The 17,783-nt window shown below is 40.5% G+C and overlaps 3 protein-coding genes across 5 annotated transcripts in view; 1 reads left to right on the plus strand and 2 right to left on the minus strand.

The window, feature by feature from the left end:
* On the minus strand, nucleotides 1-6,526 carry LOC124307697 (hematopoietically-expressed homeobox protein HHEX). The gene is made up of 3 exons (XM_046769657.1): nucleotides 5,854-6,526; nucleotides 1,323-1,552; nucleotides 1-1,231 (listed from the first exon to the last, which is right to left on the minus strand). Exons 1-3 carry the CDS (start codon nucleotides 6,149-6,151, stop codon nucleotides 1,049-1,051), a joined length of 711 nt encoding a protein of 236 aa, XP_046625613.1. The 5' UTR covers nucleotides 6,152-6,526; the 3' UTR covers nucleotides 1-1,048.
* Nucleotides 1,422-17,783, plus strand: part of LOC124307692 (uncharacterized) — a 22,216-nt gene continuing 5,854 nt past the window's right edge. Inside the window, exons 1-8 of one of the 3 annotated variants that reach the window (XM_046769646.1) lie at nucleotides 1,422-1,554; nucleotides 11,658-11,739; nucleotides 11,846-12,048; nucleotides 12,121-12,292; nucleotides 12,575-12,749; nucleotides 12,854-13,739; nucleotides 14,000-14,162; nucleotides 14,522-14,664. In XM_046769646.1, the coding sequence (XP_046625602.1) occupies nucleotides 11,667-11,739; nucleotides 11,846-12,048; nucleotides 12,121-12,292; nucleotides 12,575-12,749; nucleotides 12,854-13,739; nucleotides 14,000-14,161 (1,671 nt within the window). In that variant the 5' untranslated portion in view covers nucleotides 1,422-1,554; nucleotides 11,658-11,666 and the 3' untranslated portion in view covers nucleotide 14,162; nucleotides 14,522-14,664. Of the gene's footprint in view, nucleotides 1,555-11,657; nucleotides 11,740-11,845; nucleotides 12,049-12,120; nucleotides 12,293-12,574; nucleotides 12,750-12,853; nucleotides 13,740-13,999; nucleotides 14,295-14,521; nucleotides 14,665-17,783 lie in introns of those variants that run through there. The other 2 variants (XM_046769647.1, XM_046769644.1) reach the window with 2 other exon arrangements.
* LOC124307695 (uncharacterized protein C11D3.03c) lies at nucleotides 14,205-17,563 on the minus strand. Its single transcript, XM_046769655.1, has 7 exons — nucleotides 17,415-17,563; nucleotides 16,230-16,488; nucleotides 15,993-16,047; nucleotides 15,382-15,534; nucleotides 14,977-15,134; nucleotides 14,784-14,889; nucleotides 14,205-14,482 (listed from the first exon to the last, which is right to left on the minus strand). The coding sequence occupies exons 2-7, from the start codon at nucleotides 16,479-16,481 to the stop codon at nucleotides 14,394-14,396; spliced, it is 813 nt and encodes a 270-aa protein (XP_046625611.1). The 5' UTR covers nucleotides 16,482-16,488; nucleotides 17,415-17,563; the 3' UTR covers nucleotides 14,205-14,393.

Below are 17,783 nucleotides of genomic sequence, written 5' to 3' on the forward strand. Positions count from 1 at the left end.
AGTCAGGACCAAAGGGTAAACCTATCCAAGCTATAGTTTAGAATGAACACTCACTTCATCGGCATAATTTTTATTTTCAGGTTCAAGTTATTGAGGAAAGCTTTATTTGTCCAGAATTATCGTCAGCCGTACTTGAGGGATATTCTTATCAGCGATATATATAATATATGATGCATGTTTCGCATAAATTTATTATTTCACAAAATCCATTTCGATGTTATTATATTATTATTATATTTTTAGTATAAACAAGGGATATTAATACTATTGAATATGTGCAGTACTTCCTTATCAACTAAAAAAAAAATGACAATATACAAGCAGTTATATACATGGTATAACGTAATGATTTAATAAATATATCTTAGATGCAAACTCAATCGTTCCATATTTACATATTTTAATATAAAACATGCTGGTCTGATGAGCTGATTACACGTATATATAAAATATTCAATTCATGGATCGTTTGTTTTCAAATTTCACTGTACATTATAATACAAACTATACACAAACTTTGTTCGTATTCGATAGTTCCGAAGCCTTTCTTTCTCCTTCAATGTCCAATACGAAATCTCACCGATTTATACATTTTCCTTTGTTGAAGGCCCAAGTGGAATCCCGTTGGGTCGGGAGATCAAGTGACCGTTTAACAAGACGATAGTAATCCGATATACAATTGTAAGTATAAAGTGCAAATAAACAAAACTGCACGATTATAATTTCTGGCACAAAGTTGACCAGCTGTGATCGATCACCCGATCGACTCGTCACGGTTTCTTAAATGTGGGACTGCATAAAGATACATCGTTAATACCAAACTTGGGTAGAAGTATCTATCCACCTGCGCCGAGACTTTTCAATAGTTCGAATCTTGATATTCGCAGCTTTCCGAAACGTTGATCGTACGTCCGACCTCGCCTAGGGGTGGGAATATTTATACATGGATTAGTCTGTTTCGGGTGAGTGTGATCAGTACGCCTTCGTATCTCGTGTCTTATTCTCAACGGAGATATCGTGGCATCTGAATTGGCTCTCCAACGTTCGTCTAGTCGGTAACCGAAATCGGACTTTCGCAGTCGCTGTCGTAAGGCTCATCCAGCTCCTCGTTAGCCTCTCCGCTCGTACCATTTTGAAGCGAATTTCCCGAGCCTTCTCCACCTTCACCGTTTGCCGCCGTTGGATTGGCGCGTCTCCATTTTGCTCTTCGATTTTGGAACCATGTCTTCACCTGTTTTACAGAACGGAAGTCAAATGCTGAGGATAAGCTTGCAGTGACGAGGCATAACATCAAATTTAATGCCGATAGCATCGTTCCTTACCTGACGATCGGTGAGTTTCAACTGCGCAGCAAGATGCCTGCGGTCCTCAGGGCTGAGGTACTTGTGGGAACCAAATCTCCGTTCAAGGCCCGCAGTTTGCTGTGGTGTAAAGCGGACCTGACCTCCTTTGCGTTTGCTGTGATGGGCGGCCGACAGTCGTGCCAGTATATTGTGCTGCAAAGGGATCTGGTAGGGCGAATAGAGCGGCCAGAATCTGGTTGGTGGAACCGCTGTAAGTAAAGAAAAAAGTAAGCTATAATGCCCTCTGAAATCGGGATGCGCCAAATGTTACACACTGCACCGGGTTATTTCGGCGAAGCGTCCCACGGGGACTTCCGATTTTAGGTAAATCAGGGTACATTTCGTCCGCTGCTCTTTTGTTAGCACTTGGCTAAAACTCGGAGCTGCTCAGAGTGGATTTGTACCCTGATTAGCCTATGATTAGGGGCCCCTATGGGGCACATCACTGAAATAACCGGGTGCGTAGCTGCACCAATTTATCTTATTATACACAGTTGTGACGAAAATTTAGCAGGCCTATTCCGTGATATGTCGCGATTCGAGAAGAGATAAAAAAATGTGGTACAATGGCCGATCGTTGAACAATACGGAATGACAGTAGAGATATTAGAGTCGGGGGAAGGCCGGGCGTATGCAGGGGATTCGGTAATACTCTGGCACGATTGATCGATATTATTTTGTCGGGGTAATCCTTGGTGGGTTTCGGTAGCGGCGCGGGCCCAAGGCTCGGGCATCAGTCAGTGCCCAAACTGATAGTAGTACGAGCCGATCGGTGCACCTTGCTCATCCACATGCGTATATCGCGGGGGTTTTTGTGTACATTGTACATACGTGCAGAGACTTGCAGGCCGCAAGGATGAGGAGAGTTGCGGGTGTGGGTTGCGGCCACTTATCCCGCACGGTGGCATTAATGATCAATAGCATTATAATCTCTTTTTGGCGCCTCGGAACATTCATCAGACAATCAAATACATTACTGATAACCGTGTTGACCGCCGACAAATAGACGACTCGTTCCCTTTCGTATAATACCGGTAGCACCGCGATGGTACACAGTAACTATCGTGTATCTTTTAGGTACTAGTATTACTGCATCGGTCCAACTACGCGTGTATATCGGACGTAATCGTGATCCTCGACGAAGTAGCCGGGGCGGATGGGCGTTTGATGTAACGGTTTTAGATCCTTGATCGAGAACAGACTGCGGGGAAAAACGGATCGATCTAATATTGACGAGAAATTAGGTGCTCTTCTGCAGGTTTTCCTCGGTTTTCATGCCTCGACGAATGATTGCGCAATATTTTCTACGCTACAACATAGCTCGGTCAAGTCAGTTCGCCATATTTCTTTCAAGTCAAAACGGCGACCCTGCAATTTCAGGGAGTCGCGATCATTATGGAGCACGTGAGTTTTCACGCGTAGACAATTACATGATACTACGGTAGGGTATCGAATGTGTCAACGATACTGCCTGTAATAAATATCAGATGCCAAGTGCCAAATATACCGGTAATCAGTGATCGATTTGAAAATCAAGGAAATACTGATTAGTGTGTAATGCGGAGAACGAGATCTTCGACCGTATCCTTATATGTATACATGTATCTTGACGGTATATGACCAAGTATTACGTTAACGTCCCCGACGATTTCGCAAACGATGTGATTCACACGAATTAATTTACAAGTCATTGAACATTTGTCATAAATTAGGTAAACACGATGGCGCGCAGTAACCGATGAACACAATCAGGTGTGAATAATAATTTAAGATTTGCGGTGGAATTAGCGCGCGATTAATGGCAGGTAGTATCAGATGTGTTATTTTCGAAAAGTATTCGATTGTCGTGAGTTTTATTGCGCGATACTGTTATTACAGTAATTACAATGGAAGTATGTAAAATTACAACTTAAAAATAGTCCGTAATGATACATTATACAAGATTAGCGGCTTGTCCATCCAGCTGACGCACACTAGTATGCGGTAAGGATAGACGTTTCGGTGTTTTTGTCAGATAGGCTGTACACACGCACGACACGATAGAGAGAACCGATTGAACGTGCGGACGGATTGACATATTATTCCAGAGCTATTAGCCGGGTTGTCACGATAAAAGCGCTTACCGCGAAAGCTTAGTTATCAAAAGATGTCGTAGATTTTTGATTAATCGATTTATTAAGCCAGATATTGCATCACTGGCGGAAAACCAGCAATTGGTATTCAATAAAATATTGTTGGTGCGCGATATTATATTTCCTATCTTTATTGCGGCTGTCTTTAAATGACTAACTGAATGCGATAATTGCTGCCCTTTACAATGATTGATAATTAACGGAGTGAACGATAGTGACGCTACTTTTTTTCATAAACAATGTAAATTTTTGCCAATTAAATCTAGTACCGGAACTACGAATCGATCGGTCTGAACGGTTTTCAGCATGTTTGAGAACGGCTGTTGCACCCTTTGCCGAAGAGCGTTTAATTGATATGTATATTTGTGATAGATAGGGATTGTTTGACGTATTAAGTTTGGAAAATAAACTTTTCGAGATAGTCCGCGCGATCAGAGTTTGTGCCTTTTCCAAGTTGTTTACCGTATGCATATACATATACGGGCACCGATTAAGCTTATATACGGTATACGTATACATAATACTCGTGTATATATGTAGAAATGAAAAGGTGCCTGGAATCTCTTTTTGACAGTATCGTTGTACGGCATTTGAAAATTAGATAAATTCTGACCTTGGTAGATCTTAATCTTTCTGTGTTACACAGTGGATCATCGTGAATGACAATTTATTTAATATCAACAAACGTGCGCTGACTAAAATTGGATGTTGAAGAAGCACGTGCTTGGAAATTCTTTCACATGACTTTAATCGTTGAGTAATTAAGTAATTAATAACCAACTACTTGACGTAATCTATAATTCACCGCATTAAACGCCGCTTAATCTTAATTACCCTTTCCAGAGCTATATGATTGATTAACTAATTAAATTATTTGTCGTTTTGTTGCGCTCGATTTGCTCAATTATGATCTCCTCGGCTAAACAACCTGATTTTGAACATTTTGTAATATATCCTACTAAAAAGAACAACCTGTCTATCATGGTCTAACGAATTGTTAGCTCTCTTTAATTACTGATTGTTCCCGGATGTAATTGCTACTTGAGAAAATTTCACCGATAACTTGTCAGACGTGGGTAGTTGTCAGGAATGTTGCTTTATATTCAGCCGTTTTCAGCGAGATACAGCGGAGGCACGGAAAGTAAGTACAGGAAGGAAGTCCCTGAAGATAAACATATCACGTTAACTCCCGGGCTGCACGAATGATAAACTATTCGGCTCGAAGGCGGGCTGAAAGGCGTACGGTACCCAAGTTTTTCACCGATTATCAAAATTGATTTTACCTCACCCCAAATTTTGAAAAAATAAAGTACGTTTGCACTTCGAGTGTGCCTGTACCTACGTTACGTATATCATCTCTCCAGCCTCTGAGAATCACGGCTGTAAACGGAAACGGGAAGTGGCTGATACTCGATTTCTTTGACCACGAATGATTCTTGGGGTTGATTTTTGTAGATTTCTTCTCGCCGACAGCGACAGATTGTATTGCAGTTGTAAGTGCTTTCGAACAAGCGGGACGGTGGTTATTTTGCGGTCTCCGAAGGATGTTAAGCAATCGGAGATGGGAGTCATACTGTAAAATTGTCATCGAGTAATGTGTTGCAATTCTGTAATACCGCGGGAAGTCTGACCGGATTTTGGAAAAGTAAATTTTGTCGTTACTGAATTCTCTATTACGTCGCGCTAAATTATGATTCATATTCCCAAAGAATAAATCTTGATAACATTCCAACTTCTTTAGTCACTATCAATTATATTACCACGAAAGACAAAGTGGGAAATACGTTCATGCACTGGTTTTGCACCATAGGTATCCTGTTACTCATGTAATACGTAAATAAAATTCCGCAGACAATATCTTTGCGGGAATCCCGTTATGAAATTTACTGTGGGCATTGTAAAGAGCTAAAGGATGTGTCTAAGTACACATTATAAATTGTTAATTCGCGCTCACTGAACAGCTATTAGTTTGAATATGAAATACGAATGCGAGTACAAGCGTAATTGTGTGCGTATATAAAGCCCACTGCATGGTCAGTAGCCGCATCCTGTAAGAACATCGACGTTCCTAATTAAGTATTATCCTCAAAGGCGCAATATTATCGTTTATCAACCGACCAAGCTGCCCATGGTAACAGTACTTTATCGAGCTGGCAATGACATATGTCGCATGAATTGCGAAAACACGCGATATGCATGCATCAGGTCCCCGATGATCCTGATTTGGATGTACACCAAAAGCACATCAATCGTTCGTTATCTCTTTGAAGCTCATTACAGTAAACAGGATTTTAGTATGTTCGAAGAAGCTAAAAACGAGCCAGTATTTTCGCTCCGGGACATTGGCTCACCTCTGAAGGGACGACTGGATAACTCACCTCTGAAGGGATGAAGGTCGTAGGGAAGACATAGTCGCCGATCGTCCATATGCGGTGCGTAAACGGGAGTTGGTCTCGCAGGCCAGTGTGCTTGGAGATGCATGGGAAACGGGATGGTGGGTGTACGCGGTGGTGTTGAGGGTGTCATGGGGGTGTCGGGCGACGTCGGAGAGCTGCAGGAGGACCTCTCACCCTCCCTGGACGAGACGGCGCTGTCTCGAATGGAGGATCCACGTTCCGGATGAAGGAGATCGTCGATGCGGAACGACCTCGTCGTCTTGCACATCGTCGCTGTCATTTCCACACGAGGAATTGGATCACCTCTCGAAGCTCTACTTGCGTACCTCTGCGGCTTGGGTACGATTGTTACTTGCTTTTCTTTCAAAAAAAATAAACGTTGATTGCTATTTCCTGACGATCATGTTGAAGGGTTACTGGTCAATTCGAATCGCGTCTTGTCCTCAAATCCTCCTCCAACTATCTACTGACGGACTCTTCGAGCGAAGGCCGAGTGTCCTGCATCCAACTTCCGCCAATGACTGAGTCCAAGGATCTGTTAATCGGACTCCTTCAACAGTGACTTGTGGGTAATTGAGTGTCGACTGCCGGACAGGACCTAAAAATAAGCACAGAACTGGGAAAAACTCGGCTGTGACCGCGATCGCCACTCCGTGGCGTTACTTGTCCTCGGTGTCAGACGTGACTGGCAGTCAGGGACCTCAGGAAAGATCGCGTACTGTCGACAGAACACGCCGCCCTTATCACCACGATTACTTCCTCACTCCGCCATTGGACAGCAATAGCAGTGATAAGGAAGATAGGACCCCTTCTCCGGGGCCGGTAGCTTCCAGCCTGCCCACTGGTGCCACGCGATCTGCTTCCTTTCTCTTTCATGGACCCAATAGACAAATCTAATCCTTCTGCGAGGGGACAAGGATTTTTGGAATTTTCTCGAATTGCGTATTTTCAACGGGTTTCAAGTCATTATTCGATCAACAGTTCAGAAAGAAAGATTCGTTAATAATTTTAAATGGTACGACGGACGCCAACGCGAATTTGTCGTTATAACTCGTACATCGTTCAAATTATGCAAAATTTATCTATTTCGAAGCTCTGATTATCCGAGAATTCGAATTTTTGTTATGCTCAGGATATTTGTGCGATATTGTTGACGAAGTAACGAACTCGAGGTCTGTGAGGGTAATTACATGTATTCGTAAACGTCGGGTTGGTGAACAGAGTCCAGGCTTTATTGTTAAATTAGTCAATCGTAATCGATGCCCAGTTAAACTTGATACTGCACATGTGGCGTATGCTGATAGAAAATTAATACCATTTATTGGTGCTTCTGCCGCAGCAGCGAGGCAATTAATCACGTAACAAAACGGAGACAGACGAGGTTTCTGGTTTTAAAAACGTGCGATAATTCACTGACAATGAGAATAATATTTATTAATATAATTATACTTACGCTGTTCGAAAAAGTTTGCGTGTATTATAGGCTTAGTGGGCCTAAGCTTCTGCCCGAAGTGACAACGAAATCTAATTGATGATATTTTACTATCGTCTGTACCGCAATACAAAATCTATATATTAAATTTCATTACAAGGAATATTATATTTTTTACAATGAAAACTAAGGAAGACAATCGGTGCGTGTACCCTGTCAATGACTTGGCGAAAATAGGAAGTGGAGCGGAAGGATGACCTCAACGGGAAAATGATTGTCGGTCGTTTTATTTTTTTTTTATTTTTCTGTTAACCATAATGGTATTCGGCAAGCAAACAAATATTATCCATATGCGGGTATACGTAGAATATCGTACAGCGATTTTCCGTTTTCTCCACATGTAATCCAATTGTAAAATAAATCGAATTTACTCATTAAGATTATTACACACTCGTTGAACCGTACGGTAAAAAATCGGTGGTTTATAAATGCGATATCGAGCTCACATCTGTTTGTACAACGCTACTGCGTCACGATACTAGAAGATAGTTTCGTATACGTAATATATGTAATAACGTACTCTCGAAAAAAGTATCTGAACAGCGTGAATTTCTACGCGCCATTGAGGCACCGGATTAAAGGTATTTACCGATCCATACATCATTCAAGCTATACTGCGATACAATATCGAAGAACAGTAAATCATTCTTTGGCAAATAGGGGACAACCGCCTCCAAAATTTAACGAGTAGAACGACCCGGTTATCGGACATATTTTTACAGCCCAGGATTCTTCTAGATTGCACTGATTCCTTGCATTATTTATAACTAGATTCTGCCTTGGCGATCGCGATCCTTGCGCGTTTCACTCTAAATCCTATACTCAAGAACGAGCCATACTCACGCACATCGTGGCAAAAATACAAGTACAAGCACACGAACGATTTCCATAATTCGTTTTGCCGAATCCAAGAACTTCGAATATCAGGATCGTTTTACTCGCGGTGTTTTATCTTGAAAACACGCTGGTCAGTAGCTGAAAATCATTTTACCTGAATTCACTCGACAATTTCCGATTGCTGAAAAAGAGCTCCGGAAAATGTAGAGGTTTATTTTTTTAATCATATGTCACAAAAATGATATACACTGGTTTTGAGCAAATTTTTTTGAAGTATGTGACGAATATTGTTCAGCTAAATTCAAACACCGGCACAAAATCAACAAGAGCACTGTTGACATGGTCGTTGTTGTACAATATTCAGCAGGACTTGAGCACTATTTCACTTCAAAGAAATTCATGGAAAAAATATTTCAGTTACCATTTAACTTCCGACGATAAAGCTTATAAAACGACATGCCGCAGTTTGCGAAATAGACTCGCTCGGGCCTCTATTCACTCGTATATTCCTTACAATTGTTTTCGGTATCTGGTATCTGATATTTAACCGTATACGTGGTCGCCGCTTAAAATAGTATTTGCTAATTACTTAATTAATATTACGCCGATTTGGCCGAGGAAAAAAAACTGCTGAATATGTCGAGACCAAAAAAGTTATCATGTTTAGAAACCGCAATCACCGTTTCCTATGCGGTTTTGACAACCCGTGATTGGGGCTTGCAGGATTTGAGCCATAGGCGAGTTTTTTTTTTTTTTTTGATAATGAGGCCGGTACTTCGAAATACATGCACGCAGACCAGTTGGCCATGCAATAGGGCTCTCCGTGATGGATGAGGGCTTAGCTTGGCTACCTCACCGACCTCGACGACAAGTCTACTTCTATCTTCGGGTTACGAGTTTTCATTTACTGCTTCGTGGAAGCGTCAAATGCTTTATAAGTATAATGATAATTTTTTTTTTTTTATTTTAGTAGGCAAATTATCTTTTACAATTCTCTCGAAGTAACTCTGGTAATGTTTATAAACTGGCGACTCGCGTTGCCTGTAATTTCAAATAATGCACACTGCTCGTAGGGAAACTGGTGTATAACTGGATGCATAAGTAGAGAGACAGTGTTTATTATCATATTTAGAACGATAATTGCGAGTTACCTTGTTTTCGAAAATCGCGCCGGAAAAAATTTATGGCACTACTTGCGGATATTTTTTAACGTATCTTCCGCCAGTTGACGTAATAAAAGAATTATGAGAGCGAAAAATTCAATTTTTTATCTTTATTAAATGTGGTGAAGTAAGATACCAGACCGTTGGTTTAAATGGATGACTTCAACTCCGTCTAAAGGATAAACTAGAATATTGGATATATTAGCTAATTTCTAAGAATATTAAGGAAAAAGAAATTGTGCACTGAGATAAATTTTTAGTTCCGGTCACCGCTCGGTCCTTAACTATTTTCAATTTTTACCACAATCGAAAAATATAGTTCTAGGTACAAAATGAAAATTAGTCTTGTAGCTGTTACCAGAAAATCTAGTATCCGTTACTGTTCTTTCTTGTTACGATCACTGTTACTATATTTTCTTGTAACTGTTGCGAAAATTTAATGCTTGTGCAACAATAAATTGATGTTAAAGCCTTAGTTAACTAAAAAAGTACGGTAAACCGAACAAACTGTTTTTTCGTGCAATTACCAAAAGAGGATCGACAATAGCGCAAAATGGTTACGTGCACCTCGTTTTTTGTAATGCCAACAATGTTCGAACAATTTTTTCAACGATAGCTGTTTTACTGAACTTTTCTAGTTACTATAACAAATGAAATTTTTCTCAGTGTGTATTAAATTTTTTTACATCTTTTAAAATTCGTAAAAAAGAGTAAGCATCTGGCGAACGTTATTTGCTAATCACTGTACAAGAATTGCAATAAGTTCAGTAAATACAAGCTACGATCAGTTAAATCATTGCGTAAAGTTGTTATTTTGCTTATTATAACTTTATGACTGTTTCCGGTTAGGTTGTGATAACAATTAAAAATGGCAGGTCCAAAGCTTGTTCGCGTTGGCCAAGACAGTGTATTGTGATAATTGCTTTGGCGTCTTAATCTTGTACGTTCATATAAGCAAGGATCTTATAAGTGCGGTCAGATTGTTAGACTCGTATACGTAAGTCGGTGTAAGATTATTTTCCTGTATAACCCTATCACCGCAGCTTCCTTTCGGAACTCCTTTGTAACGGACCGACAACATTCCTTCACACAATCTATTCAAGTTACTCATAATTCTCATGCATTCGCTTATTTTTCCAATGCAGATTTTCTCATATTACCAGGGTTGTGGATTCGCGTTATAAAATTCGCTGCTCTGTCATTATTACTATCATCGCAGGGTTAATTTACCCTGATTGATCTACAGGAGCATTATTATCGATCTTAATGACTCGGATATCGTTGTTCTGGGCTCGATAGCCGCAGCGAGTGTCCGTATCTTTTATTATCATGTCGAGACTAAGGATTATGAAGATAAGGATTTGAACGATTTTGAATACCGTGTGAGATTTACTTCGAACACGTGTTCACACAAGGGTATGAAAGGATACGAGTGCACGAGGTTTAAGTTAGTAACGTTATCGTAACGAAACATCGGGGAAAAAATCACTATTTACGTAATTTTACTACGATTTTTAAGAAAATATGATTTCGGGACATGACTATGTCTTGTTTTGTTACGACCTACTTAATTTCAGACGATTCTAAAACCGCGAAATAACGGTTTCTTCTCCGCATGAATCTTTACGATAACGTTACTAACTTCAATACGATACTAGCGAAATGTTGTTAACAAGATTCGTGAGATAAGAGGTCGGATAATTAGAACAACCTGCGGCAACATGTTCGTGCAGGTAACCTCTGCACACGTAAATCATCGCGTCATCGCTTTACGGGGGTTGACAGTATCACCGTGCAATGACAGCAGCCATTAGCTGATGTCAGTCATCCCTAAAGTGCACCCTTGTCAAACGCCTTGAACGTCGAGTGATTCCGAACCTTAATAGCAAATATCGTTATCGTGTTACGTTGTTCACTCGCTGCTATCGCTGATCCTCGCTGCAAATTAGAGTAAATGATCATATCGGCGTATCACACGCGCTCATTTGCGTTCCACAGCTTCGGATTGTTGGCCGTCAAAATCTGTACGCTTGTTATTCGATTATTATCATTATCATTACTTCCATGCCACGTCATAAACCATTATCGATATTCAAATGTCTCGAAGCAATCTTTCAGACCGTTGCGGCTGTCATTTTTTTCCCCTCTACTAACCGTTGCATACTTCACGCCGTTCGCAGTTTCGAAGCAGCAACGATTTCTCGGTGTTGCTGTAAAATCGTATTAGACAGAAATACGATTAGCTTGAAATACTATTCCAGCTGATTCGGATTTACAGAAAAGTTTATAATCACTTTTCAGACATGAGCAGCTACTTGAGAAAACGTTTGGACGATATTGAACTACGCAACGAACAGATGGTGGAAAGAAAGGCCTGTAAGTATGTCGGTGTATAAAATTTGAGATGACCTTGGTCAACGGAAATCGTTAACTCTAACAATACTCTATTTTTTTTTTATTTTTTTCCTTACTGTTTATTCAGACGAAGCAGAAATCGATTCGCTTGAGGAGCAGCTGAGGTTTCTAGAAAGCAGCTATGAGCGTTTGCAAGCTACTTATAAATCTATCTTGGAACAATCGGCGCTGAAGCAGGTTGATCTCGTTGTGGCGAAGGACATTAACAATCTTGCGCAATCCATGGTTCAACAAAAGGGAGCCTTACTCAATGAAGAAAAACGAAAGCTGGTGGGTGATAAACTTATTTGCATCACGCGACGTGTTCTACGCGTTATAAATAATTATTTATAATAATCTTAGGATGGCTTGCATTGGCAAGTCTGGGAGGAACAGAGAAAAATGTGTGATGAAGTCTGGACATGTGTTGCTGAGAATGACAGTGTAAATTTTTTGAACGACTATCCTCTCGTTCTGGAAAGGCAGAAATATGCCTTTTGCGCCGCGCAGGAATTCGACGGTGACCACAAGGAAGGTATATTATAAATCATTTGATAGTGAAACGGATCAATCTCAAATTTCGGCGTGCACAATTTCAAACCCGGTATATTGATGTAGTTCTTGCCCTATTCTTAATCACCGAGAATTCGAAGTATGAATTACAATCCCATAACGCGATCGCAATATTAGATAAACAAGTTAGAAACTTTGAAAATTGATGTGGTTCGAAGCTAATTGAGGAAGTTGAAAATAAAATTAAAGGTAAATTTTTTCGTCCGTTTTCACGGTTCACCATATTGATATACACTCTGTACAGCTGTCAGAGAGAATCCGGGAATCAGACAACTTGTAGCGGAAGTAGCTGCTCTGGAAGCGGAAGTTAGGAGTGCTGAAAATAATTGCTTATCACGAAAGCTGCAGGAAGTTGTGTCTGAAATAGAGAAATTAATGGGTAATGATTCTGCATACGAGAACGATTATGAAACTCAGAGGTACGTCATACTCCTAATTTTTGCCCGTAAATTTATACGCTGAAAAGTTTTCTTGAACCATGAAAGAGTGATACTCTTCAAAAACAAAATTCCACCTTTTTCAGATTGATTGAAGCCTTGGAAAAATCTCACAGTGAGCGAATGGAAATCGAAGCTGAAATATCACAGATTGAGCATTGCAAGGTTGGTGTTTTCCGAGAGGAAGGGACAGTTAGGAAAACACCGATCAGTCTTGAGGATTCGAAGAATTTACTTTCCGTCAAACACGAGCCGCAGTATGATGCTGGAAAGGGTGGTGAACATTTGAAGAATGAGGCGCAATATATTCCGGCCGTTAACGCTTCGAAGGAGGAGAATTGGTTCCAACAAAATACTAGACAACAATCAGAACTAGATGACTTGGATATCGTTAGCGTAATTAAGGAGCAGGATAAGAAATTGCAGGCTAAGAAATGGTACGCAGATTATGTACGAGATCTTGCAGTCAACGATGGGAAAACCGACCTTGGAAACAGTTATGCTCCGTTGCGTCAGGAAAATGCTTCAAATTTCCCGACATATGCAGACGTATCAACGGTTGATAGTGACTCTCCAAATCGAAACTGCGTCCTTCCTAATTCCGAAAAGAAAAAATTTCAGCAACCTAAAGAGCTGACGAAAGACAAATATCCAGAACTTTACGATCCCGAAATGCTTTCACAGTCCGAGCACTCGGTGAAGTCTCATTTCTTTGAAAAGAAAAAAGAAAACGCGCCCAGTGAACTTGGTTTGGTTCCGGTATCGAAGACGAAGAAGAACTCGAGCCCAGAGTTGTCAGAAACGAAGATGGAGATCGGATTACTGCGGGAAATCACGGAGTCAGAACGGAAATTTGAACCAATCTTAGTCACGCCGAGTACCTTTTTCAAATCTGAATCAGAAACCGCATTTGATAAGAATTCGGTACAATCACGTTATAGCGGGACTGCACCATCCACTTCAACCCACGGCGTAAGTAGTCTTACAATTTATGTTATCAGTGCTTCACTTGCACTTGTATTGGCTGGTGACAATTTGTTGTCGTTTCATCGTGTGTATACATAAGCTGCTCGCTTTTACGTGCGGATAACATAATAATTCATCGACGGAGATTACAACGACTTATAACCGGAAATCTGCAAGATAGCTGATTGCGTATTCATCGCATTACAAAGTATCAATCATAATTATCATTGAAGATTGAGATTTATTTTATTTGAATGTTCTGACAGATGAGAACGGCCACGAAGAAGTCGAAATTCGTGTTGAAGACACCCAGCAAAATAGGAAAGACTGGGTATCGTCAAAGGATATTGGACGATTTTCATAACTTCATGTTATCGGGGATTAAAAATCCCAAATCGACCACAGTGAAATTGGAGTACGACGTATGAGGTATTATTATTTTTGGCTCTTATTTCACAATCCGTCATAATTGTAAAATGGTACGAATCATTACCATGCCACATTGTATATAACATTGGAAAATATACGTAATAGGTAATAAAATACTAAATATTTGTTTTTCGTAAACGAATATTTTGGAACTCTTGGAAATTACACGGGTATAATGAAACGAGAAAGTATAATTGCAGTGTGATAACGCGTGCGTAAAAATTCATCAAATCACTTCTCCTTTCTTCGAAAGACCTCAACTCCCAGTGGGTAGCAAATATAGTCGGGAACTGGTTGTCCAACGGCGATGGATACGTCGCCTGAAAAAAATTAGCAGATAAGAATTTTTTTCCCAACAGCTGGATTACTATCGTTTGTCGATCAATTATGATTCAGACTCATGCACGTTCTATTGATGTCCGATGATATCATCATTGAGACCTTTGGCCCCTGATGGACACTCAATTATTTGACAGGAGATTAATTGTGCTCCATCAAGCAAGTATAACAACGAGTTATTTATTTATTTTTTTTTTCTAATAATGGAACAAGGTGATAACTAGACATTCTTTAATCAGCTGAATATCCAGCGCGCTCATTGAATCGCAGATTGATAATTACCTTGGGGACAAGCGCTGAGACCAACCAGCAAATCCATTTCTGCTATGAACTCGACGTAGTCCCCTTTCCTGGATGGACTAGCTTTGCAGAAGTACTGATGGGTGTCCTGAGAAATCGAAAAACTGAAGGCTGCTTCGATCCTTTACTTGAATTAAGCACTAGCTGCATGATTATCGACACTTAGCTTTTTCACCTTCGTGAATCCGGTACACATGAAAATGTTCCAGACGTCGTGCACGTCGTCTTCTGTGAGGCCAACTTTTTCCACCGCCTTCGTAAGGTAGCTGTGGCAGGAATCGTTCGTTGGTTTTCCGGTTATGAGCTCTATCGTGTGATTGTCGCATCTTGTGCCTGCAAACGAGACTAGTAAGGTTGGTTGGTTAGATTAACCAAACTTATATAAGCAAAACGGCGCAGAAACGTTCATTGGGACATGCCGCTCGCTGCAGGTATTCGAACCCCGCAGAGTTTATCACTGGCAAAGATTATAAAATAACCTATGTAGGTATAAGGTTAGTTACATGGTTCTTTTTTTCACACGTGATAACTGCAGGTACGATGCGAAGTGAAAGGTACTTATTAAACCATCACATTTTACCTATCACATCGTGTACGCTGCCACCGTCTTCGTCAATTCCGTATCGGGACAGTGAGTCGGCGATCACCGTTGCGAGAGGTCTTAAATACGGCAAGTTACTCCAAAGTCTATCGTAAGTTGTCAAGTGGGTAGCGTGCAGTTGCCGGGTTTTCCCTGAAATGGTATGGAATTAATAGGATAAGGTCTCATAATTATAATATGCATGCGGACCAAGTTGCGGTAAAAGTACCGGACCGCATTGTGTAAAAGTAGTTGTAAAAACGTACGCATGGGTTGGAAATATCTTTTTCTTTCTTTTTAAATATTTGCAACTATGTGTAGCGATGAAACGTAAGTTAATGTTGTGCGTAATTAACGCCACTTATTGCAATTTCCGCGATATTTTTCGACCGTAAGTATATAAAATCTTGTCGCGTTAATGGTGATGAAACCACAATCATTGAAAAGCAGGACATCATTTAACTGCAACTTGATATTTCTAATCGTCCTGTATTCGATATGCTCAGAGGCAGGCGGAAATACGCATAATTGTGATTTTTTTTCTTCGCGTACTGTTTTTGTTTGCCACTTTACATAAGATATGATGTTATGGAATTGAAAATGTTGCTCACCGGAATAGAACCGCTCTTTGGGATTGTGTAGGTTCCAAATATTAATGTCACCCACCTGGAATACAAAAAAAAGTATTATTCCCGTCACATTGAATCTCAGTTTTGGTCTCATATTAATATTATCGGTCTACTTCGAATCATATTTTCTAAACTGTTTAAAAATACGGAGTTGAAAGTCTTCAAGAATATTTGCTCTAATACGTTACAGGCATGCTTAAGTTTTGATTAAAATCTTACTTGAGATCCTTCGATCACGGTGATCCTACAGAGGTCACCCTTAATCATTTTCCAAGTTTTTGCCGATTTTTTTGGCACCGTCATTGTCAGAACAACGTCACCGAGTAAAGCGTCATGTCTCGCCTTGTCGTACGCCGTTCTGTCTATCATTACCGCATCTGGTTTATCGTAGCAAATTATGGGTGATCTTTTCGGAAATTCCCGGGGTTTGTTCAGTTTCGGACACAGGCTGGTTGGGCGATCCTCTGTCATTTTATAGCTGAAACACCAATCCATTGTATAATTGTGAATCAATTCTCCCCTGTAAACTAAATATAGCCCTACAAGGCATTTCAGCTTGCACGAGAAATTTTCAGTTCCACATTTTTTCAAAAGCACCGCCAAGTTCATTTCAAGGAGGTCCAATGAAATCTCATCGTCAGCTTCACTTCTCAGAGGAATTTGCGATACGCGATTCTGCAAGTCGAGCTTCCGCAGCTCCAACGATAAAAGCTGCATTCGTATCGCGGGATGAGATACAGGTTTCTACGTTGCTCAGTGTAAGTGTAGGTATTGAGAAGAAGAGATCGCGATTAATCAGAGCGGCGGATACGAAGGCGGTAGGTATACACACCGTCACGGATTCTAAGCGGCTAATTTTTAGGAAAAGTCTGTTACGTTGGCAACGCAGATTCAGACCGTAGCGGCCGGCCGGCTGTGACACTGAACGCTGAATCTGCGTTGCCAACGTAACAGACTTGCCCTAAAAATTAGCCGTCTCAGAACCCGTGACCATATGTGCGATTTACTGATCCGTCCTTAATCGCTAACTCTCACTCGATGCGCCCCGCGGACAGAAACATGTTCCGCGATTTTGATTACAGATGTCATTGCCAATTCGGAGTGGAAAGAGACGATTATTCCACTCGTTTTCAACGAAATACGCGAACTGGTTTCAGATAATCGGAAATAAACGTCATCTTTCATTAATAATATCGTGAAACTCATTTGTATATAACTGCACAATGAATTTGTGTAGAAACAATCGATTAACTGTAATATGTGCGTGTTTTATCAATTGGATTGTCGATTTTACCGCGATTTACAAGTTAATATAAATTTCAGCGATATCCCGTTCTAACGAATATCGCTTCGTTGCAGTATCAGGATACAAATAATTATAAACGTAAATATGACTATACTTACGTCAACCGCTTTGAGTTGTAAGATTTCACTACGCGTCAGACGCGACGTAGAATTGTTGAACACGTCAACGGCCTGAAAACTGTTGTGATGTGAATAAGAGGTGATCACTTAATCTACACGTCACGTGACGCTTTGGGTGAGTGGGCAACTTCATGTTTGAGAAAGTTGGGAGATAACGCTAGCTGCTCGGGAACCTTCTAATCAGCTGTTCGACGTCATTGACGTTAATCAAACCTGACATTTCGAACGGTAAAAACGAGCGTGTTCTTCATTTTTGGGAAATCGGTATAGGTGAAATTGAAAAAGAAGTGAGAATAGGTACAGAAACCACGTGACGACATTTTAGTCGTGTGGTAAAGTTTTCTCATT

This window comes from Neodiprion virginianus, chromosome 6, assembly GCF_021901495.1.
Source record: "Neodiprion virginianus isolate iyNeoVirg1 chromosome 6, iyNeoVirg1.1, whole genome shotgun sequence".
Lineage (NCBI taxonomy): Eukaryota > Metazoa > Arthropoda > Insecta > Hymenoptera > Diprionidae > Neodiprion > Neodiprion virginianus.